At 38.6% G+C, this 25358-nt stretch overlaps 1 protein-coding gene across 1 annotated transcript in view; it reads right to left on the reverse strand.

Moving 5' to 3' along the window:
• Positions 1–9262, reverse strand: part of opn5 (opsin 5) — a 37819-nt gene extending 28557 nt beyond the window's left edge. Inside the window, exon 1 of the mRNA XM_022737946.1 lies at positions 9130–9262. Within this exon, the coding sequence (XP_022593667.1) occupies positions 9130–9262 (133 nt within the window). The remainder of the gene's footprint in view (positions 1–9129) is intronic.
• Between the last annotated feature and the right edge of the window lie 16096 nt (positions 9263–25358).

Here is a 25358-nt window from a genome sequence, read left to right on the forward strand (position 1 = left end):
TCTCTCTTATTCAATAGCTGATATATGTTTCGAAGAGACTGATCCTCTACAGCCATCGCTCACATTCACCTCCGAGTTATAATCCACTTTCTCTGGCTTGTCCTGTTGCTGCTGCTTAGTGTTAGAGAAGCCCCTCGGTCCGATCCGACGACCACAGGGACATCTGGAGACGGGCTTAGCTGTGCGTCACACTGGCTTATCATCAGGACAGTGGGTGTCAGTTTAATTCTTCTTACACTATGTACAAGCCCTGGCTTGTGTGTTTGCACCTCCTGACCAAACCTGGATTGGCCAAAAATTGTAAGAGTAAAGCGTTGCTGGTCCCCATTTTAGGTCTAGTCCCCTTAAAATTTAGGAAAGCTCCAGAAAATAAGCAAAAGAAAATGCAAATGAATGAGTTACATTAAGAGCTGATTCTGCTCTCCTCTCTTCTGCTGTCAGCTGTCATTTCAGCTGTCATCTCCTCCCCTTTCACCTCCGGTCTTCATATCCAGTGTCTAGGTCGAGCTCATCAGAGTCCGCTCCTCATCACATCCAGATCTCCTGTGTTCTCTTCACTCCCAGTGTCTAGACCCGGGGGATGTGCTATGCTACACACAACATCTTCCCCCCTTTCTAATATGATAACATGATAATCGCCAAACACTCTCACATCTCTCACTTTTCCTCTTTCTGCACATGGCAACAAAAGTTCACTTGTTCACTCAACCTGAAGTTTCTCCTGATTGAAATAATATATGTTGCAGACATGACCCTCAATTGATTGGAGTGTTCACGCCTGAACCTGGTGGAAAAAAGTCGGCTTGAACAGGTGGAGGCTGCAGGGTGACTGAGGTAAAGTAAAAGCCACATACAATGAGGCCGTGGCCTGGCCTGTTCCCCTAGAAAGAGGGAAAACAAGAGGATATAGTGTTGGAACAAACATGAGCCTGTGGAGATGAATATAGAAGTTCAGTACTAGACGTGTGTGTGACATTTTAAATATGAGAAAAATGTTATAAAATGAGTGGCGGCCTTTAAACTATCTTCAGATATAATCACAGGAAGAAAGATTTCCAATCATGTAGTGAGAACTTTTGCTAGGACTTTGTGCTCATTACAAATTAGACTTACGCATCAGTAAGATTCCCATCAAGCGGGATCCTCGTCTTTTTCCACAAGAAGGGAGATATCGGCGGTGGTAAGTGACGAACGCGGACAGCCTTCATTAAACATACTGTGGAGGAGACGAGCGAGTTCGTCGCAAAATTGCTTATAAAATTCTTGGCCATAACCGTTAGGGCCATTGCTCCTGCCACTCCTCACAGATTCAATAGTGACTGTAATCTCTTCCACGGTAATGGGCTGATTAAAATGGGTGGCAGTGCCTGAATGTATAACAGGTTGTTTAAGTTATCAGTTGGACGCTCTGAGGTGTACAGAGAGGAAGTGTATAATTTTTCTAATGTCCCTAGGATAGGAAGAGGTTCCGTGAAGCTGATCACAGTGCATCTGTCTCCATAATCAAATCAGAAAAGGTTCTGTAATTTCATTATTATAAGAAGAGAGGGAGATAATTTCACCCTGAAGAAAAAGCCTTTAAACTCTCCCTCTGTAATGAATTGGAAATTAACTCTGTTTTGTTAATATCAAGAAATAAATCAACAGAATAAAAACGTTTTCGAGACCAAGCAGTAGAGAGTTAAAGCGCCACTTAGGGCGATCTATTGAATACAGGGTGAAAACAATGTTCATTTGAACAGAGGCTTGGTAGGTAATCAATGAATGAAACATTGTAAGTAATCAATCTGCAAATAAGTACGGTGGAGATTTATGGTGGAACAGAAAAAAAAGGAAGGAAGGAAGGATTTCAGAACCTCCAGGGCTCTATGTAATCATTGTCTGTATGTTATCTATAAACCAAGTCAAGGACCTAACCACTTTAAAAATAGCAGCTTCTTTGGGGCTGTATCTATCGAGAGCTGGATTGATAACCCTGTTCAAATCGCTGCCAAGTATGAGTCTGTGTGTATTCAGATTAGGAATGGAAGACCAGAGTTGGAAGACAACTTCCCAGCAGCCTCAGTCGATCTTTTCGAGCCTGTGCTCTCAGTCCGAGATGGGCGGACGGGGAAACCACTTACAAGCCAAAAACCGCAGGAACACATAAAATGATGATAAAATATAACTCTCCTTAACAGAACCTAAGGACTTGGTCTTGGTCATTGGCTTCAAAGCAGAATCATTGTCAGTGCAGAGGTCACTGGGAAGCAGCTAATGTTAGCATCCTCAGCTAACCCGAATGCTGCTAGCCAAGCGGAGGCTACTTAAAGAACGTAAAGGTTACGCGTACGATTCCCTGTGAGTTTTACTCTCCACTTTCAGCATTTTACTGATAATAACAAACTCTTTGATGAGGAGTAAAACATTATGTTTTACTACTTTGCAATGAATGTGTTTCATTTAGATTATGTTATGATCATAACAGAAAAAACCTGATGAACATGCCACATACAGTGTGTGATGAACCATCCTGTGGTTTTCCGTTTCTCTGAAGAATATCCCCTTTTACTTTTAGCCAGTAATGAGATGAACTGATATTGTACAATCTCTTACCCGGCCACCAAACTGGATTTAGTGCTACTTCCATTTGAGTAAAAATGTGTTGTGCTTGTGTTCACTATAATCATTTAATGACTCAGGTTTCCTGAGAGCCTGTAATTACCCGCCTACACACTGCCTGCCAGATTCAGGTAATGAACATCATGTAAGTGAGATTACAGCTATTACATCAGCAAACACAAACCAACAGCATGGACTAACAAATAAACAACTATTTTACACAACGTGTGTCTCTCCATAAAGACACCTGCACTTGTGTTACTCTCACATCCGTTTGGAACAACTTCCATTTCAGCTCAAGGAAGCCACTCAGTCAAGGAAGTATGGTGGCCCTGAGAGGTCAATGCACTGCAACTTCAGAAAACACCTGTGGTTGTGTTTCCTGCTTTTGCACCAAATTTTTTGGTTGCTTTCTCACTTTGCAACAATTTTATTTTTTTATTTTTTTATTTTTTTGCTGCAGAATGCCATGTATGTATTGTCAAATTAGTGAATTAGTGAATTTCTTTGTGTGTTGTCTATCTAACCTCTTTTGAGTGCAGTGAAAGAAACAGACACTTTTGTAAGTCTGTGAAACAGATGCAATGCGATTCTAATTTTGTTTTTTTGTTTTCCTACACAATAACATCTGTGGAGACAGACATGTTAAATTGCTGTCACATGTCTGAAAGGTGCTAAAGATGTTGTCATGGAAAGATGCAGCACTCCCTCCCTCTATTTAATGCTCTCTATCACTTTCTCACACAGGTCATCGGTCTCAGGAGACAGCTTAGCTTGACTGATTCAAGGCCTTTGATTGTTTATCTCACCACCACAAAACAACACCACTTTGTCACAGTTTAGTACGTTTCTTGTCCCTATCATTTATACTGTGACTGAGCTGACCTATATACCCATACTACAATCCATCACAACTTCTCTATTCTTCTCCCCATTGTTACATGAACAGGGACGGAAGAATTCATGCCTGTGTTCCCATGAAGGCACCAAGCAGGGTTGCTAGGAGAGTGACGACATAAGACAATTTAAGTATTCACCATGATTCATTTTTAGTTGCATAATACTGTTGCCTATCACTGTTTTTCCCACTTATTTGAATAATACTCTATGCTGACATAGAAAATAGAGGTGATGGCAGCCTGTATCTGTACAGGGGGGGAGGTGAAGAAGCCAGATAATAACTAAAACCACATAAGCTTATGACTGCTCACATTCAATGCATTCATATCCCACTGCTGATGTAAGCATGTCAGCAGACCTCCACTCAGCCCACTGACAGATAAAAGAATCTGTGTTTGTGTGGGATCAGTGTGTATGCAGACCAACACACAAATTAATATGTTGTTGTCAGACCTTTGTTTAGATGAGGCCTCCTCAGGATTATCTTGTTCCTTACAGGCGCTTGGTCCGAGAGTCGGTGTGTGTGCATGAACTGGTGGGGTGAGGTGGGAGGGGAGAAGGTACCGAGCGGATTAAATTATATTTTTGCATGATACTTGTTACACCGTGGCACAGCAGGATCTCCAATGGAATAAAATTATTTTTATAACTGCATTGAGAGTGGAAGGGGAAGACAATGAGATGCTGTTGAAAGTAGAGCCCGACTGATTTATATCGGCCTATCACAGATATATCGGTATAGGCGCATATATTCTCCAATACGCGCTGATATGAATACTTTTGTTAAGAAGCAATAATGCAGTGGAAATGCTCGGGTCAAGTCTAGTTATAAAGGCAGCATTTTATGTATATTTGATCCTTTGAAAACAAAGGATGAAATGATGTTTTTTATTTATAGTCATTTATTTTTATAGTTATTTTATTTAATTCCCAGTGAAGTTTACCATTTCAGTGCACTGATGTCATTTTGGACAATAAAGTTTATTGTTAAACTGTAAAATATCTTGCTTTCATTACATATCTTTTTCACAAGTGTTTGTGTATATATATATATATATATATATATATACTATAAAATCAGCGCATACATCGATGTCAGAATTTTTTTTACTCCCTAATATCGGATCGGTCCCAAAAATCCAAATATCGGACGGCTCTAGTTGAAAGCTCTGGAAACAGGCTAGTAAGAGGATATCAGTCAACTACGGTTAGTTAAATGAACAATGACAGCTCGTACTGACTGGAATAGATATTCTGTTTAGAACATTCGTATCAGTTTATAAATACAATGTGCTTAAACATATAATACTCGTTATGACTAAAGTGCTTCTAATTAGATTTAATCACCGTCTGTCTCACCGTTCTTATCTTAATATCAAACCACCCACATGACACCTGACTGTATCATATTTGAAAGAGGACATAATGCTATTTCATTCCTCTCTCGCCCTTCACAGTTTAGAAGAGATACAGAAAGCCTACGGTTTAATTTGTAAGTAAACAAAACCACCATTACTACAGTGGCATCTCACTTGTAAACCCACTTACTAACACTGTAATGTATGTAAAGGATCTTTCTTTTAATTTGAAGAGAGATCTATTAGAACCTGTGCATGTTGGAGATCTATCCAACACAGTCTTTTTAAAAAAGATATTATCTGAAAGACTCACAAACTCTGTGATGAAGTTTAGTATTTTAAACTGCCACACCATGAAAAACCACAGTGACCTATTCTGTTCTGTTATCAGCTGCCTACAGAAATTAAGAAATTGTAAAAAGGAAAAATGTAATAGCAAAATCCACAAGGAAAGCTGGAGACTGAGCAGTCTGCCTGAATCTTCAAGTTTTCAGTGAATGATGTTTGTGATTTGACGAGGGTTAGGTCAGGAGAATTTATTTAAGATTTGGGGAAGTTGGAAATCTTATGTGATGCACCTTTCCTATCTTAAGTTAGGACAGGAACATTGACTTAGGAACCACTCTTCTCTGTATTGATCCTAACCCTTATTACCATTGTTACCAAACGACGTTTCTGTAACATCGTTAACCCTGTTCATTGATATGCAACTTTGACCACATGGAACCAGAAATATTAAAGGATCTACCATGGCATAAAAAGTATTAAAATTTTCTATCATCATATTATGTAATCCTACAAACTGCTGCAGCATTAAAATCCACACTAACATACTATTGGCTGGATAAAAGCACAGGGGTTAGCCTGAAAACTCATTAGCTGCTTAAAAACACATGTAACTGGCCCTAAGCTCCTGTCCATGCCTCTAAACTACCATCAACTGTAATCTCCTCCATCAGTGTTCACAGATCAACACTGGAAGAAATCAAAGGGCAGCAGTCCTCCAAAAAAACTCTATTTGAATGTTTATGTCCTCGTATTTTGCCGCTAAAATTATCCCCATTTCCCACAAATCCTTTTAATAGCCTTTACAACTAGAACATGTACTTCCCCTTCCCCATTAGACCAAAGATTTAATAGAACAAGGACATGATTTATTGATCTTAAAAAGAGAAATCAGCAACTTTACGTACTGTAGGTTTGCCAGCCAGTACTAAACTTACACTGTGACCAAGCATGATCTCGACAACGACGCCCTTTGTGCTCCTGGCCGCCTGAAGCCATGTCCAGAGGGACTTTATTCCCAGGAACGGTCAGTAATTTGATTTGCTATAGAATCACAGTAATTGCAGTCAGTCATCTGCACATTAAAAAAAAATTGTTCTTTGGAATAATTGTCGTTTAAATCCGAGACAATTAAAGAGCATATAGGTGGAGGAGGATCTCTGAGCAGAACACAAGGGGCAGATAGTCCTGAGGTGTGATGGATTCCAGGTCGAGGACTTGCCGCAGCTGTAACTTAGTTGTGAGGTAAGGTATCAAAGCACAGCCGGGTGTTTGCATGTAAAGACAATCAAAGATCTCTTGGAGGAGGCAGAAGATAAAACTGGATAACAAGTGACTGGATAACAAGGCCCTGGAGAGCCATATTAGAGATTACACAAGCCCTTCCCCTGGCCTGTGGGGTGGTGTGGGGTGTGAATGCTGACACCGCTATTGGTCAGTGAATCTCAGCCCCAAAATCATTCAGAAATTACAAATTACAATTTCTTCCGGACGCGATACCAAATTCAATTTCCCTTCTAAATGACCTCGACAAAATACAACGATTACAAAGATTACAGAATAGTCCAAAAATGAAAAGAAATTTATAGAGTTTTTCTAGCAAAACTTTATTTTTTCTTCTTTCCAGCCTCAGTAATCACCTCTAAACCTCCTCAGATTTATCTTGGTTGGGTTTGGAATGATGCCGTGTCCCACTTCCTCCAGCAACGCTGCTCTAGTGACCCTCGTGCTACTGTTGCTTAACCACTGAACTTAACTACCGTCTAGTAATATATTAAAAAACAATATAATAATCGGTTTTATAGTTTTATAGAACAAGTACTTCAAGCATTTTTTGCTGATTTTACATCTGTCCTTTTACTTAAGAATGACTATGAATGCAGGACTTTTACCTGTAGTGGAGTATTTTTACATTGTGGTGTGTTGTTACATTTACTTAAATTAAAGATCTGAGTACTTCTCTGAGCTGCAGCTGCTCCGGGGCCCCGGCCACTGACTATGTTAGCTTACTGACACGCTTAAAATGGAACAGAGCCAATGTTAACAGTATTAATATCTGATGAATCGGAAGGTCTGATGCGGGCTTGTTTGATCGGCCGTAGCCTCACAGTATTCACTGTTTATTCATTTATTTTGCATGGCTCTCTGGTCAGTTAGATGGGAGAGTTTTTGAGTTATTTCTTCTTCTCTCTCCCCACTCTTTCTCCTGAAATAGGCGGAAACAGGAATAGAAATAAGCCGCCCACCCTGAGTCTGGTTCTGTTAGAAGTTTTTCTTCTCCACTGTCTCCAAGTGCTGCTCCTGATGGGAACCTTTGGGTTTCCCTCCGTAATATTGTCTTGACCTTTCTCTGCAAAGTGCCTTGAAATCATTTATGTTACAATTTGGCGCTATTTAAGGAAAGTTGAACTGAATTGAATTAAATATAATTACATTTGGCCATCCGCAGTACTGGTCAGTAATTGCTATCAATTAGCTGCATGTGTACCACTGTGTGGCTAACTGTTAGAGCTTCTTACATTTGCTAACTCACATGTCTCTGGTTTGTCTTCAAACGAGAAAACACAGTGACCTAAAAACATTAACAGGTGACATGATCATATGCATCACTATTGTCTTTGATCCATCTTTTATGTATTTCTTTACAGCATTTATTTGACATTAACCAAGATTACATTACAGCTAAAAGAATTGCATTTCATTACTGCATGGATTGTGCTAAAGCAATAAATTAGAAATACCATAATACGCTTCAATAGGATATTTCAAGAGCATAAAATGAAACTAAAGTAATTCCAGCAATTACAACAATACAAAACTACAATGTTTCCAGTTGTGCTACAGTACAGATGTGTTTTCCAAAGAGAGATAATACCAGTGACATTGATGCAAACAAAAACATCTGTAGTGGAATTGCAGAACGGAGCAGAGGTCTGAGTAACTGAGCGGATAACGCAGCTCATGGAGAAGATTGAAACACTGCACCAAATACATCAGAGTGAGCAATACATTGACTCTGTAACACCTAACGCACAAGGTGCCAAGACACAAAATGCTAACAGACGGAGACAGATTTTTTCATACAAAGGATTACATCAAATGTAGAGCATCCTGTCATGGGCTGGGCTGACACACTCCCCTGGATGTGTCCTGTTGCCCCCAGATTAGCTGGCTCCCAAATCAGCCTCCTTTGAACCCAAGGAAGCTAATCACACCACTAGCATTAAAGCTAATCAAAAACCAAGAAATAGCTCCAAATCCACAGCAAAAAACACCCCTAACTCCACACCTGATGAGGCAAACATCCTTCAGACCAAGTATGTAAGAATGGCACAGACTGAAATTGTAACTATGGCTGAAACATCTGTAAGGGTAATATAAGAGATTTATTATCCACGCTGGGTCTTTTGACATTTACAAAAGACAAGTGGCTCTGAGATCCTGACACAAACACTTTTCCCTGCTGCTGGAGAAATTGTTGATTGAATTGATGACGTGTATCGCTCCCCCCCTCACCGCACCCACTGCTCCACATCCCTCTCAGTAGATACACTCACAGGTCTCTTGCATATTGTCATTGTTCTAAGAGACACACGTGTTCAAAGCGAAAAATTGCACAACTATAGACAATAAAACACTGCACAGCAGCACGGGGACTATGAACTATGGCATTCCTTCATATGCAGTCTGTCAAAGTAAAATCTAACCTTAATCACAGCTGCCTGTGTCCTGCACACCAACATCTGGAGAGTTCAACCAACTAACATGACAAACCTAAACCGAACTGCTTCTTAGTGGCTTCATAACATGTTACGTGCTCTCTGATATCAGTGTACGTGAGTAAGTTCAGGTTCTGGTTATTGTATGCGCCATCTTTCTTCCTCTGTTTGATTGCAGCAACACTTGATATCACATTCAGTCCAAAGATGAAATAAACATTTATGCAGAGATGAAGAGGGAGTATTTTTCACAATAAGAGACCGACCTATGATGCAGATGTAAAAAGCCGCCACCATATCCGCCTCCCTGGAGAGTCTCGAGGCGAACGGGTCGCCACGGAGCAGATAATGGGGGACAAATGAGGGGTGCGGCCACGTCTCGTTCTCCATCACTGCCATCAATGGGGAATGCCCTGTGAAGTGGAGGAAAAGGCTGAAACAATGAAGGCGCTTCCACACACACACACATATGGCATCAGGTAAGCAGGACACATAACTGCATAAATAGACCCACAAAACAATTCATGAGCCAATATATATCATGACTCCCCACAAGCCAGCAATCAGAAACAGATGCCACAGGTGTCAACAAGAGATTGCCTTATGTCACTCTAGCAGTGAAGGAAAACCAGCAGCACATTTTTCAGCTTTCCTGACTGATGAGATGATGATGAGCGACTGAGTGAGGTCTAACTCATTTGTGCAGGTTCAAGAAAACAGAAAAGGAACCCCACAGTTTTTCTTCACAGAAGACACAGTAAGAAAACACACAGGTGTAAATAATAAAATGAAGCACGGCTAAATTTCATTTAGCTGCTGATATGTAACATAGCAAATTGTAAACCTGTAATACAGACCAAAGTGAAAAGTGAAGAGCCAGTGTTAGCTAGTTCTACAGATTCAAAATGTGGCAGAATTAACTTAAATTAGCGGCTAACATTAGCTGCTCCCATTAATATTGTCTCTTCACTATAATGCTCAACAATAAACCAAGCTCACAACCTAGTTAGCCAGTTAGATATGTAGCATGCACAGTCGTTACAATAAGTAAATTAAAGATGTTACTTATGTTCTGTGTCAGATAGTCGGCATTGTTGTTGCTAACAGGTGCTAACTGGCTAAATGTGGTAGCAGCTGAGCTTATTTGTTTAAGAGGCAGGCGACATGTGATGACAACACCACTGTCAAACATGTAATAATAAAATAAAAACGGACTTTTAAAATAAAAAGAAAAAATAAAAGCCTTTTGAAATACAAGTGTCTATAATCAAATAAAAACAAATGTATTAATGCGATTATTCATTTTAAAATTGTTAATTTATCTAAATGTTTATTTAATTATAAAAAATATAAAATATTTTTTTACTATAACAGATTTTAGAGGAAAAAAAACAAGCCAGCTTTCAGTGCAGATCAAGTTAGGTCAGGATTCTTACACAGACAGATCAGAGTAGTTTGTATTGTATTGTATTCTTGTCCCTTGTGTCTTATTGGGGTCCTGTGTTACACTTACACCTGGCTGGTGATTCTGTGAATGGGAGGAAGCACATGGCTGTTTACACGACTGGGCAAGAAACATGTAAAAGGTAGCTTAATATACTTTGATATGGCTTAAAAAACAACTTGCATAAAAGTACTGTTCAGTATAATACCCCTGTGATAAGCGTCTGTAATAGGAACATTTTCGGTGAGGTAATGGAGTCATATCTACGCCTCTTTCCTTCAGGAGAACATACACATGCCCTCATTTAAACATAGCTTACACAACAACCAAAGAAAAACCACACCTGATATAGATTTTAAATCTTCCTATCCTATGCATGACATAGGGCCTACGTTATGTTACCTGCTACATCTCTGCTCTCCAACATTTTTTCACTCTGACCAATAAAAAAAAGAAAATCCAATTCTGTCAGGAACACTCTCCTTCAAATTTACTGTCGGTGTCCCGGTGAGCTCGGTTCAAAGCAACTGCTTCCCAATCTGAAGGTCATCTCAAAGGAACCCCTGCTTCTCCCCGTGGTAATAAAATGAAATGAGCCAAGACATGGCAACATATTGGGTGTTATCTCTACATATATGACAACAAATTTTATGGTGAAATATATAGCTGAAATTCCTGGTGCATTATAGAAACAGTGATAAGGCAATAGTACAGCAAGCAGCTGGGAATGCAGTGAAGCTGCTGACAGCAACAAAAGGACCAGAGACCGAATAACAGTCTTTAGCTGTGTGGAGCCATACGCTTAAACAGATTGCTCTTTGATGTGGAATGTGTGTGTGGGTGGATATTTGGCCCTCAAGCTGATTGCCCATTTCAATTGACAGGGCTAATGACTTGTTGTCCCATGAAAACCTATGATAAAACATTTGCACCCTATACACTTGGGCTGTCTCTTTTTAGGGATAGTGGTAGAGAACAGTCTCTTATCTTATTGGTGGGGAGGTAATGAGACGACGTGACCCGATGTCATGACAGCAATCATTGAAGAAGCAAGGTGCGGCAGTGGGAAACAACAAACAGCCCAATATCATTCAAAATTATTGACTTCTGTTCCATATCCTGTTGCCCAAACAGTAAGCTAAGCTATAGTTGCTCTCTTTGCTAATGCAAAAAATATAAAAACAGGTGATCTGTGATTAACAGAGAGTCATGACTTCAAAACATCTGAGAAGCAATGGAGGGATGCATCTTGGTTTCAACACCCTCCCTGAAAAAAATGGTGAATTAAGGTAAAGCTGTTGGCTGCTTTTAAAGTAACGTTAGCTTGTCATACAACGTTAGCTTGTCTTACAGCGTAAATTGTGTTTGAAATGAGAGCTGCAATTTCAAATAATGTTTACACACATACACACACACACCTCAAAGTGAACATTTACTTTTTAAAGACTAAAGAGAAAGAAAAAGAAACTGTGCTGGTTCTTCCAGCTAATAATCAATGTGTGTCCTCCATTAGAGAAGGGAATAGAGGTGGCAATTAGGAGTCACTTTGCTGATTCAAATTCTTTCATTCAGTTCAGGTGAATGGTAAATATTAGTACATTATCTGTGTTTGTGTACAATTAAGTGATAATTGCGAACACTGTAATTAAGGCCGCGGTACCATGAAGCTGTTTACAAGATTCTATGAAGAAAAGTAATCAATTCTTCAGGTCATACATTTGGAAAAAAGATGGCTTATAGCTGAAACGCTGTCGTTGCTTGCCCCACATTAAATAATAAGACTATTTTCCTGTGAGTGCCGGCACCTTGTTTATCATACATTTGGAGAACCTGTTGGATATAGAGAAGGTTTGTAGTCCAGCGCTTTTAAATAAGACTGAACTAACAGAGTAGGCTCAGACATTTCACTGATGAAAAGTGGATATAACACTTTAATACACATATTTATGAAATGCAGCATCCACCATGTCCAAGCTGTGTACAATATGATCCATCATACAATCTATCAACTTGATGTGCACCAAACAGCCCTATCACTGGACAGAACATTTTTAGATATTGGTTGATTACTATATCTGCACATGCAACTGCAATTTGATTAATGTGTGGTGAATGTCAGAGAGGTTAAGGTCTTATATCCAATATTAGTCTGAGACAAGAAGCAATCTCCAGTCTGTTGTGTGAAAGTCACATGCACTGCACACTCCTCCATCAGCCTGACCTCCACATCCTTTGTTTTCACTTCACTGCACAAAGAACACACTTCAATCTGTGTCAACACTGAACATTATACTTATACTAGAAAATGCAATATCTGGAGAAACTGCGCTGTGATTGCTGGCTTCTGCAGAAGATTAACCTAAACTGGGTTGCTGGTTTGAAATTGTATGAAGAAGCAGTTGAAGTAGTATTAAGAGTTAGATTTAGAGGAGCTATTTGTAAGTTTTGCTATTGCTACATCGCCAGTGTTAGCATTAACAGCTGTTTACTTAACAGTCTTGCCAATAGCTTCAGTCATTGTGTATTTTACAATACAAGAGGTTATAATAAGCCCTCAGAGCAGTGCTACTTCTTCAAGGCAGATTGGACGTTACAGAGACTCAGGATCGGTAAGTGGCGAGACGGGCCTGCCGGGCTGGAGCTAGCAGGTAAGCATGCAAACTCAACTTTGTCAACTTTTTGTCCAGTACAGCGCAGGCACGTGTTCCAGTGAATTGACTCCTTACAGTACCATGCTTGTTTAACTTAATGTCCACAGTCTGTAGATGATGATGATGATGAATCAAATCCATAACACCAGCTCATGAAGCATGTACCACACAACAACCTTTGTAGTCAGGGCTCACTAACAAGGTATTCAAAAGCAACACTGCCACCACATCAGATCCACACATGCAAACAACAACAGCAGACCATGTCACCAGATAAATCTGAGGAGTCATCAGATGATTAATCAGAGAGGATAGAAGAAAAAACAAAGTTCTGGTTCACTAATCTGTTTTCAGTTTTTGTTCTCTAATCTTTGATTTTTGGTGAGATATTTGATTATTTCAACATTCATGGAAATTAAACCATGTGAGAAGTTTAGAGGGATAAAATCCCAATTTCCTGGATTGTAAACAACTCACACATCTGAAATCTGACCCATATTAAACACTGCTTTTTATAAGATGTAAGAAACCAAAACGTTGAAATGTACTTAATTACTTTGAGTGAAAGCAAAGAGGGTGTTTCTTTAAAACCTAATATCAAACAGGTAAAAGACTAACTAAGCCACCACAGCCACACAAAAGATTACTAAAATGAATAATAAACTCTATATCAATGTCAAAACTTATCTCTCAACAACTAATCGCCCAACTGTCTCACTGTTCATGACTGAGCACCAGTGTTTGCTAACATTAGATACTGGTAATGAAATGACAAGCTAACGTTGGAAATGAATGGGCGCTGTCTGCTAGCTATCGTTAGTTAGCTAAACTGTAACTTGACGCAAAAGTTAAGATAAGATAACATCAGCGTTCGTCTGCAGATACTTCACACAGTCTAATTCAGAAACAGTGGGTAAGACAGTAAAGTGTATGAAGCCAACTGGGTAGTTTGCTACTGCCACTTACATTTGTCATCACTGTCGTACGGGGACACGGACGCAACGCGAGCAACCGGCGCGAGTAAGGAAAGTAAACAAGATTTAACGTGAGGGTTAGGAAATGGTACGGTCCATTTAAGGGGTGTCTGAAATCGTATCACAGGATTCTTCCAAGCATGAATATAGGAAATATATTGTAATAGTTATAATTACAGGTTAGAAAAAAATATATATAAAAAAATTTGTTTTGTTTTGTTTTGTTTTGTTTTGTTTTGTTTTGTTTTGTTTTGTTTTGTTTTGTTTTGTTCAAATTCATAACACTGACAGATTATCGTTATAAAATTGCTTGTTATTATTATAGCCCTGTTACATATTCACTCTCCTTTTAGCTTTGCTTTTTTATCTCAACCAAGAGAGAGAAATGTCTGGCTCTTTAGCTTCTAAATGCTCTGTTGTGCTTCTGGGTAATAATTCTCTGTTGGGTTATCACTACAAGTTCCAAGAACTAACAGATAAACCACAACCATACTTATTCCCAGCCCTGCGTAGAAAATCATATTGTACAGGCAGTATTTTTGGAGAAGAGGAATTACCTACAGCAACAGGGTCCATCTTGATAGAATTAAGATGTTATTGATCGAGTCTTAAGTATGAGCCGTGAAATCCTGTGCATCCAGGATCACAAGACCGACTCACTTCATTCTTTCAGTTCATTTAATTATGTGCAGCTGATTTCGGTTCAATTCAAGGCTCCACTTTTAAGTCCGATCAAAGTTAATCCACAGATAGACAATTATTCAATGATTGTGCTTTCCCCCGGAGCCACCTGATCTCTAACTAGGTCAGTCCATGCTCTTTTGTCTAAATTAAGTGTTTAACATTGGCTGTAAGAATAAAACATTTTAAGTCACTTTCTTAAAATGATATTTTTATTTTTCTATCTCAGATGACCTCTTCTTTATCCAGAAGACATTCATTATCACATTAACAAATTGCACGTGTTCCCTGCCTCTTTCTAACATCTTGGTTAAGAGTTATTTTATCCTCTAATTTAGCAAACTTCATTGTGTGTCCTCTCTTTCCTATAAAGCACAGGCTTTCGGCTTATAAGACTTTCCTCCTCAGTTTACCCATGCAGAGCAAAAAGCACCACATGCTGAGGATTTGCTGCCTGCACAGTGATGCAGCAGGTACCTACAGAAATTAATCTTGTTAATCACAACCTCTAACAGAGGAGCACTATGATACGGATAATTACAATTACCGGCATGTGCTTAAATCACCAGTGCAGTCAAAATACATTACAATAGGACCCATTTTCTGCCTGTGCAGTTAACATGAATCACCACATGTCCTCAGGTGATATTACTCTTACAGATCCGATGATGAATCCTCATTGTGTTGATAAAGCTTTTGCCAGTTTATCTGTTTCATGACAATAATTAAAGCGTCAACCTCTAGGGCATTTTTTGGTGAAGAATGTTTTTTCATGCACGCTAAAAAATCACAGTACAGGAGATTATTATGTGACTTGGTCATTAGTCATGTTTGTGTTAGTGAATAATGTCTGTCACTCAGCTAACTGTGTAACTCTACACTAGCAGTGCATGACAGCTTATGCTAATAACACTTGAACATTGTTTTTCCAAGGAGGATTATATTCAAAGACCCCCTCTGATGAAAATCAAGACATCATACATCACAAACCTAAGGAACCAATCCTGTGGCTAAATAAACTCTGAACACCTGAAAAGCCTGTCAGTGCAGAGAGCGAGAATCTGCGTTAGCACAATCACCGACACTGTGTGTGCCATTGCCAAGCTAACAAGCTAACAAACAACATAACACATAAAAGATGCGCTACTACTGCTGCGCTAACTGTTCTCATCCGTCTGCTAGTCTCTGATTTTGCTGCACGACAGACTCCTCATCTGAGTCTGGGTCTGACTGAGGGTCAAACATGTGGTTGAGTCTCTCTGATGTTTCCTGCTGCAGGGCACAAGGTCTGATCCAGATCTCTCAATGAGGAAGTAAGAGTAGATGTGCCTCCAGCCCCCGTCTTCCTTTTATTCACTTTTGATGTGTGAAAACCATGTTAAACAAAATATTAAAACATGTCTTGAGAGGAACTTTAAATATATATTTAAATATTTCAGGAGTTTTTATTTTTATTTTTATTATTTCGATGTAATGTTTTTGCTGTATGAAGATTGTGGCACCTCAAATCCAAGTCGCATGTTCTCATCATGTGTTGATTTTCTGCTACAAAGCTTTGTAAGTCATGAATAAAAAAATTTTAAAAAATCTAAGTATGAATGCATTTGGAGCATTTCTGTGTGTGACTTAATGCAGCAGAACAATCTACAAAAACAACACTGAGTCAGTTTATCAGAGCTGGACATTAAATATGACCAAAACAATGATCCAGAACAGACTGAAAACACTTAATAAAGCTGAGAGGAACTGCAGATTTGGGTAGTAATTCACAGTTAGTCTCTCACATTACAATTACATTGTCAATCGTCATTTTTCAGCGCAAACTGTTGCTCTTTTGATCTTTTAATGGTCGTCCTTTCTTCCAGACAGACACTGTTTTTCTGATTAAAAATGAACAGGCAAAGGCTTGAAATGCACTCCAGTAATCAAGTAGAGAGTGAGTCAAGAGTGAGCAGCGCGTCCTCTCTTATTAATGTAAAACTGCTTGTTGCAGGGAGAGCACTCCTCACTCACTCCCATGAGAAAACCATGAAAAGGGACCTTTTCTATCAATGCGATTCTGTATCGATTCCCTTAATGATTCCTGATCAATTTTCTATGTGGGGCAAAAAGGTAGGTCATCACGGGTTTCCAATGTCAACCCAACTGTTTTATTATCTCTGAATCTAACCACAAAGTATAAACGGACCCTCAGTAGTGGACTTTACATAGACAGATCTTTCAGTATAATGCTAGACTATCCAGCCTTACTTGAAATGACCATTTTACAGACATTACAACGAGCACTGTCTTCATCTTTCTTTATGAAATGTCACTGTGTGTCTGTCGTGCAACACCACGCACCGCTCAGCATACATTCTTATACTACTTCTTATAATACTCTCAGATACTGCCACCTCCTGGCATCTGATCCAGCATTCATCGAGTGACGGTGTCAAGAGAAAGTTTGTGAACCCATCTGAATTAACCCTTGGATTTTATTACTGCTTGAACCTCCTTTGGCATCAATAACCTCACATAAGCGCCTCCAGTAGCTGCTGATCAGACCTGCACAACGTTCAAGAGGAATTTGGGACTGTTCCTCCTACAGAACTGCTTCATCTCTATTGGATTAAGGTCTGGGCTCTGACTCCAAAAGGCCCTTTTTCTGTTTAAGTCATTCTGTAGTAGATTTACTCCAATGATGTTTTCATGTTGGTATGCAGTGCTATTTTTAGACTTTACATATTGATGCATGTTCTTCCCCAACAATTCGACCTTAGTCGTATCAGTCCACGTAAAAGAAAACATTTTCTGTGTTGGGGCGTTTCAATATGCTTTTCTGCAAACCTTTTCTGCAGTGATTGTCTTTTGTCTTTTTCAGAGCGACGACTTCATCTGTGAACACCATGCTACATTCAACCATGCACCATCTGCGTATGGTCGACTCATAAACAGAGATGTTATCGGCTCCAATGCTTCTTCTAAGACTTCAGCTCTTACCCTGGGGTTCATTTGTACTTTACTGAGCTTTCTGAGTTTTGCTTTCAGAGTCAGCTGGCCACCCACTTCAAGGGAGAGTAGCCACGGAACTAAATCATCTCCCTCCATGGACAATTTGTCTCTTCAGTATGGACAGGAACAATACAATGCCTTGTGTGTCTGTGAAGACGCTCAATCACCCAGGTATCATGGTATCCCTAAGAGCTGTGCAAGGCTACCGGATTCGCTCAAGGTTCTTGAAGACGTTTCTCCTCATCTGAAAAGTTCCTACTTGCTTGAGGTTCACGTCTTCGAGAACCTCAAGCAAGTCAAGTACAGCTCTTAGCGAATGCTTTGTGAGTTATTAGTTGAAACAGATTGTGTTTGTTCATAATTGTAAGATACATAATCTTGGATGAAGATCTTACCACATTTTCAGTCAAATATGTACATTAATGCAGGTAACGGTAAAGGGCTCACTTACTTTTTCTTGCCACTATATTTAAGGATATTAAGAGTCCAGAGTCTGTGTGTTTATTGTTGTAACCGTGACAACCAAGGTCAAGTACGTGTACCACCAAAACGGGCACTATTTCAGGAGACACTGCTAAGGATTTCTGCCTGGGACCTGTTAGCTTTAGTCTGTGTTTCAGAACAGTACAATCTCAATCCCGACTCACAAAGCTAACGTTAACTCAACTACCCAGCTAGCTACAGCTAGAGCTACATCTTATTTAGTTGGCAAAATTGACGGTCACTGGCTAGAAATGCGTCCGTCAATTATATTTTCTCAGTTAATCCAATCAATCACCCAACACAGAGCATGAAGGTTAAAAAGGAACAGGTAAGTAGATTATAAACTCTGACATTTCAAGGATGCTTTATCTCAAAAGAGGCTTTGATTTCTTTCAGAACGAGTGTCGTTGCAGGAGATTATGTTAATGCCGAAAAAGAATCAAACAAAGGTTACAACACTCTGAAGATGAGACGTGGAGATCTGAACATGGTCAAAGAAAAGAAGGAAAATCCAGGTTTTGTTTCCTTTCTGTGCAGCTCAGAAGTCAGAATGTCTTTCAAAGAGAGGGCTGCTTTTTCCACAGTGGATTTTATAAGTCCGGTTAGGAGACTAAACACATTAGACCGCCATGGTCCGTAACATGACGGTGTAATGTGGCTGGAAACGAGGGCCTGAACCTGATGCAGGGGCAACATCTAACAGTTTGCAGCAGCGCTGCCTACAGCGCTCGATCAAACATCTAAAGGGGGATCAGTTTCTCTGGTATCTGCATATATGGATGTGACCTGGAATACAAAACACTCCCTACATCAAAGAGTACGCATCGTATATTCAATATGTTGGGAAAGTCTGGGGTGTTTGTGGTGAGAGCTGAACTGAGCAGAGCAGCACACACAGGAAACACAGCTGAATGGTCACAATTTAACAGAAATGGAGAAGAAACAAAGAGAGAAATATTAAATAATTAAATTTTATTTGATCTTTCCTCATACTCATGCAGTTTGATCGGTGTGGTCAAACAGAGTTGAGAAGGTTTGGTTTATCGGAAAATTTTACTGAATCTCAAAAACGAACTGATTTAAAAAAAAAAAAAAAAAAACTGATAAAATATGACGATGGAAAAAAAAGGAAGGTGATGCGAAATCGCACATTTTTGCAGGTGAGGTTGAAAACAACGCAGCAGACATTTAACACCTCAGCTAGAAGCTCACACACGAGTGAGAAAAAAATCTTTAGAAAAAACATTTTTAGTAGGATCCAATTGGACTGGGGCCACAAACAGGGGCACGTAAGAAAGTGTTAAGAGTTGGACTAACGCATGTCTTTGGTCTATTCATGAGATTTGATGACATTAACAAAATATATAGAAAATCAGCATCTTCATTCTCCAGCATAGACATATGTTTATCTGAGTCTTTAAAGTCAAACTTGTTACACAGCTGCGTGCGACTCCTGTCGAAGCCTCTCTCTAAGCAGAGATGTACCCAATCCAACTTTTCCAACTTTCTAAAATGAATTTATCATTATCTTACTGTATCTGTGTCACATCCGGTCACGTCTGTCAATATAATTCAATTTGACTACTTTTAAATGGATTCAGAAGGATTCTGGATTCAGTATTCCTCCAAATTTATTTATTTTTTCTTGGCAGAACAGAAAAGGCTTTTAAATTTAATCCAGCTGGTTTATCTCCAGGATGAAATTTACACACGATGATATTTGACAGTTAAATGAATCAAAAAGGGAAGTATTCAAATACAGACTTTATTTTTGGTTTGTTTGGCTACTTTATCACTTGACTCAATTATAAAGTCATGTTTACATCACCTGCTCTGACTTAATTATGTGCTAACAATCCACTTCAAAGCAGTTCTCCTCCAACTTCCATGCACTTCGCTCAGATTGTCTTTTCACACAGAAACATTTGGCATCTTGCCAATGAGTCAGACAGCAACCACACACTTCTGAAATCACTCAAAAGGTTAAAGGAAATTTAACTGGTGAAACTCTAATATCGGTTAAGTTAAGTTAATTACATGAGCATCTGAATTATGACAAGAAAGGCAATTCTTAATGAACTTAAAGTGCCTTCACATTTGCATTTTACTTGTTTGGGAGATGCCTGGTGACCATGAGACCATATATCTTCACATTAAATTTCACTCAGATTTCCTGTAAGTATGGTTATTTTGTGCTTTGTACTATCACGTTGTTATTGATACTTCAGGATGAACCAATAAGTAGTTCAATGATCATTATGTGGGTTATCAGGGTAAGTGTGAAACAAGCCATTAAACCATGTTTAAGCGCCAACCCGTGTCTGGTTGCTGCAGGTTATTCATACACGTCTTGGCCTTGATGTCATGCTTTGGGAAATTAAAACCTAAGCAACTGTTCTGCTTCTGTACATATATTCATCACGTTTCATTTTGCTGCAGCCAAACCTTGATGATATTTGACATTTCATGCTTCAAACTGACCTGGGAAGCACTTGGTAATGTTTCCAAGGCATCTCTTCGAGCTAACTGTTCAAACTCACATACTTAAGCAGTAATATTGTAATTGTATTGTAGCATAAATATTGTCTTTGATGATGAAAATATCTCTGCATTTGCCGAAAGCAAAACAACTTTTACCTGACATGAATTCACACAGCGAACTTTAAGGAAAATTTCATGCACATATTTGCATGAAATTGACCGTTTTTATCTTAAATCTTTAAATCTGACAGTGCAGTTTGAATATCCAAACCTATTTTCACCACAAATCCCCGCGTTTCAAGTACATGTCTCCCTCTTTCTGGTTTCAAACTACGCGCTCTTTTTCAAGAGCGTTTTAAACACAATGTTTTCAAAGGAAGAAACTGTCTGAACACACAGTTTTTACTGCACTGGCAGATTTATTATAAGAAAATGAGGTTGAAATTTACTCATATCATTCTACATATCAAAGTGGTAATGTTTCTGTTTCTCACACTACTATTACATATAATACAGATATAAAATCAATAACTTTTAATGCAGGTCATGCAGTACACTCTGGAAGTGTATCTCAGATATATTTCTGTGTTAGGACTGGGACTGTGTTTACATCTCTTACCACAAAATACTGAATTAAAATAAATAAAGTCTGTCAAGAGTTTAAAACTGAAATATCCCTCTAGTCATCAAAAATCTATATTTATCTCAGGACCGCTGTGTTTTGTTGCCGTAGCTTTTACTGATCTTCAATTTAACCCTTTGATTTGTTAGATGAATCCAGATCAGCAAAAATAAAAACATACTTTGCATTGTTTTACGAGGTTTATACAACATGACCTCTCCTGGTTTTATGAGAATTGCCTTTCAACACGATTTCGAACTGATCACCTGATTTAATTACCTGCTACAGAAAATGACATATAATTACACGTTTCGCCTCCCACTTACCATAGCTGCATTTACATAGACTCTATATCTGAGATTGGTGTTGATGGTGCTCTTACACTTCACTACTGTTGGGTTTCTGGAGTTTTCAACAATTTATTAATAAGGGGTTTAACAGGGAGTTAGACCTGTTGCCCCCAAACATAACTGACACCACTCTGTAGGATAAAATATTAGGCTATACTGTAATTTGTTTTGCAAACAAATATATAGCCCATGTGACATATATAAACTTTAAATACTTGGTGTTGTAACAATGCTTTATGGTAATTTCTGTATTTTGTTTTATAAACCACCTTGTTGCAAAGGGAAGTGTCATCTTTTTTCTTACTTACATACTGGATTACATTTATTATTGGATTATTAGGTTTTTATATGGTCAAAGGCCATGTTATCAGTATTTTTACACATGCAGCTGTGAGCTCTGTGGGACCCCAAGTAACGAGGGAGGAAACTCAACTTCAAAAAGGGCTGAGAAAATCACACCTTGTTTGTTACCTGTGCATCAAAATATGATATATATTTCTTCTAATACATTATGAAATAAACGTGCTGGCAGTATTTAATTTAACGATTTTTTTTTTTTAATTTATCTTATTTTATTTTATGTTAATTATCTACTACAGATTTTGGACACTAGACAATGGGAAAACAGCATTTACATGTTTTTAATATAATAAAGGGCAAAATCTTTATCTAACAAAACGAAGCAGCAAAATAACGGGGACACATTTTAAATATTTAAATATTTGACTTTAAGGTAAATGTCGTGCACACAATCGATTAAAATTACCATTATTTTGTTTAAAGAGAAAAGTCATCTTACTCTTAATGAAGCCACAACAACATCGTTCAGTTTCAGCAGGAAGATCATTCAAATGAAACATTAAGACGTGTCATGTTAACACATGTTGATGTTAACATTATTAACATTCACGTATTACGTGTATGAACTGTTCTCACTGTGGGAGGAAGACACGAGACAATAAAAAACTAGGGGTTTGGTTCATCACTCACCCTTTGGTCATCGGTCACCAGTCATCACGAGCACGAGTTTAATCGCCACAAATAAACTGTTCCAATGTCAGGAGAAGAAGAACAACAACAACAACAATAAGGAGAAGAAGAAAAGAAAAAAGCTGAAGGGGAAAAAGTCACTTCGCGTCCTGATGATGAAAAATATCCGTGTGGATCAACTTCACCTCTGAGCCTGCACATGTGAGCAGAAGCATCAGGTCTGACTGTCTGACTTCAGGGATCATTTTGTTGTAGCGCGTTAGTCAAGAGACTCCATCAAGTGAAAAGAACGGCAACTTCCGGTCAAATCTTTCAACAATAAAACCCCCTTCTCTCTCTCTCTCTCTCTCTCTCTCATGCTTTCACATTAACCCTCTCTGGGACTGAGCGGTTCCTCGCAGAGCTGTGGACTAACTGTGTGTTATGAAAGCTTCTTCACAGTGAATAAAGCAGCAGCAGAAGAGAATGCCTTTAGATCCACAGGGACTGATTGGTTTATTGATCAGCACCAATGATGACTCGGTTTTTTTTAATTTCTCATTTTTTGTGAGGATTCAAATTATATTTAAGGCCCATTAAGGAACAAAAAGCAAATTGAATAAAACATCCATTAGACTGAAAGTCAACAATGAGCTAATGGACACATGAATTTCCCCTAGGGGATAAATAAAGTATCTATCTATCTATCTGTCTATCTATGTCAGGACGCTGACCTTGCTTTGTTTTTTTCATTACTTTAATTATTGCTTTATTAGTTTTGCATTGCTGTGGCTTTGTTGTGTGGTAATTTAACACAACACAAATGAATGAAGGAAATTGCAAGTTGCAACATTAAAGCTGAAATAATTAAAGTCTTAAAACCAGATTCTTACAAAGGGACCCCTTGCAAAACATAGCTGCAATACAAGGTAACAAAGCTGAGTAACTTTCAGCAGGTTGTATCCCACCTTCATCATATAAGGCAATAGAGGCGCGTAGACTACGTAGTGGGAGAAGAACTCAGATCTTTTGCTTAACTACAGTGTAGAAATACTCTGCTAGAAGAAGTTTACTTAATACATGCAAGTAATAAGTAATGCAGACTATAGATTATAGATTCGTATATATATATATATATATATATATATATAAATATAAATATATAATATAACCTTTATTTTGGAAGAAATTGTCTGATTTCCTGCTGCATGTGTGTGTGACTTGACCACCGCTGTCTGTTGCAGAGCTGCTGCTCTCTGCTGAAGCGTTGCTGCAGACACTGATTGAATCTCAGGGAAAGATAAAAGATGTGGTTTACTGAGTGACTACTGAGGGATCAGGAAATTAAAAACTTTCACGGAGCCATTTTAAAACATGACAAAGAACACACACACACACACACACCACACACAACTGTAATTCATCCATCAGATCAAATGAAATGGTCTGACGGATCAAAACACACCTGTTTAACATTCTGGTGTTCAAGGACTTTAATTATATTGGAAAAGAAAATTCCCATTATGATGACATTATAAACATCAAAGGGGTTTTCATGTCTTTATAAACAAATGAGCAATAAATGACGAAAGGAATCCCCAAATGTTGTAAAACGGTTATTTTCCCATTATCTCAACATTTCTTGCTTGGGGCATCGCTGAGAGTGATGACTGCTTTGTTTGTGACATCACAAAGTTCAGAAGTCCTGACGGTTCGTTTTAGGGCTCAGTTTCCGAATACAGGCTGTGGATACTTTCACAATATTAATATAGAACCTAGATCTGCTTTATAAATCAAAAACGACATAGATCATCTCCTTTATACTATATGGGACCTTTTAATGTTTATAGAGAAATATTCCAATTTGAAACCAGATTTTCAGTGCTTTAAGGCGGGAAACCCCATCTTATTCCACACACTACACGTCCCACCATGAAGTGTAGGAAGGAACCTCTTAGAGCAACTTTACATGATAATAATTAACAGTATGTATGGCCAGAGCAGAATTAGCCAATCAGAGACAAGAATTTTACCCTCATCTGCCCATTATTCATTCTTAGGAAATTCCTCAGTGACATTCTGCAAAAACATAAAGTATGAACTTAATTTTTTTTTTATCAATCTTGTATATCTCTAATTAATATACAGGCCTACAATTACAATACATAAGTATATAAGTAGAGATTGAACAATTGTGAATTGGTTGAAATGGAGACATAAGGAAGGGAGGAATTTTCTGCTGCTAATACACGAGGTACGTCAGAGAAAAACGGATTTAGAACCATATCTTACAGGTGTGCACAATGAAGACGAGTGGAAGTTATTGCAAACCAAATCAGTGCAGCTTTAGTCTTGTGTTGTTGTTTTTCACGCGTTGAGAATTACAGGGAAACAGCAGCTGCAAATTACAGGCTAAATTTATCCTATTATGTGTATTTCTCTAAATAACAAATGATTCATCTTAACTGATTCTACACAGTTGTGCAGGGAAGAAATGCTGCATGTCCAGTTTCCCTGTGCACCAACACATGACAATGTACAGTACATGCATAATAAATCAGCCTGTGGCAATAAGACCAAGACGTTATTTAGTGGTGGTTGTAAAATGAAAACTACAAGACTCTATTATTTTCAAGCTTTCACTGAACTTCGTCACCTTTCCCCTGACCCTGACTCAAATACACTAACTGCCACTGTGCAGCATATCGTGTAGCATTTAGCAGCTGAAAAAGGTTATTTCCACAGGAGTGCATGAATTTCCCTCCATACATCAGAAAGTGACAAGGAGCTAAACGAGAGGCGTGTTCCTCTGCAATGGACAGTTTTCTCATTTAAAAATGAAAAAC

Source organism: Seriola dumerili, unplaced genomic scaffold, assembly GCF_002260705.1.
Source record: "Seriola dumerili isolate Sdu_G_001 unplaced genomic scaffold, Sdu_1.0 BDQW01000025.1, whole genome shotgun sequence".
Classification (NCBI taxonomy): Eukaryota; Metazoa; Chordata; class Actinopteri; order Carangiformes; family Carangidae; genus Seriola; species Seriola dumerili.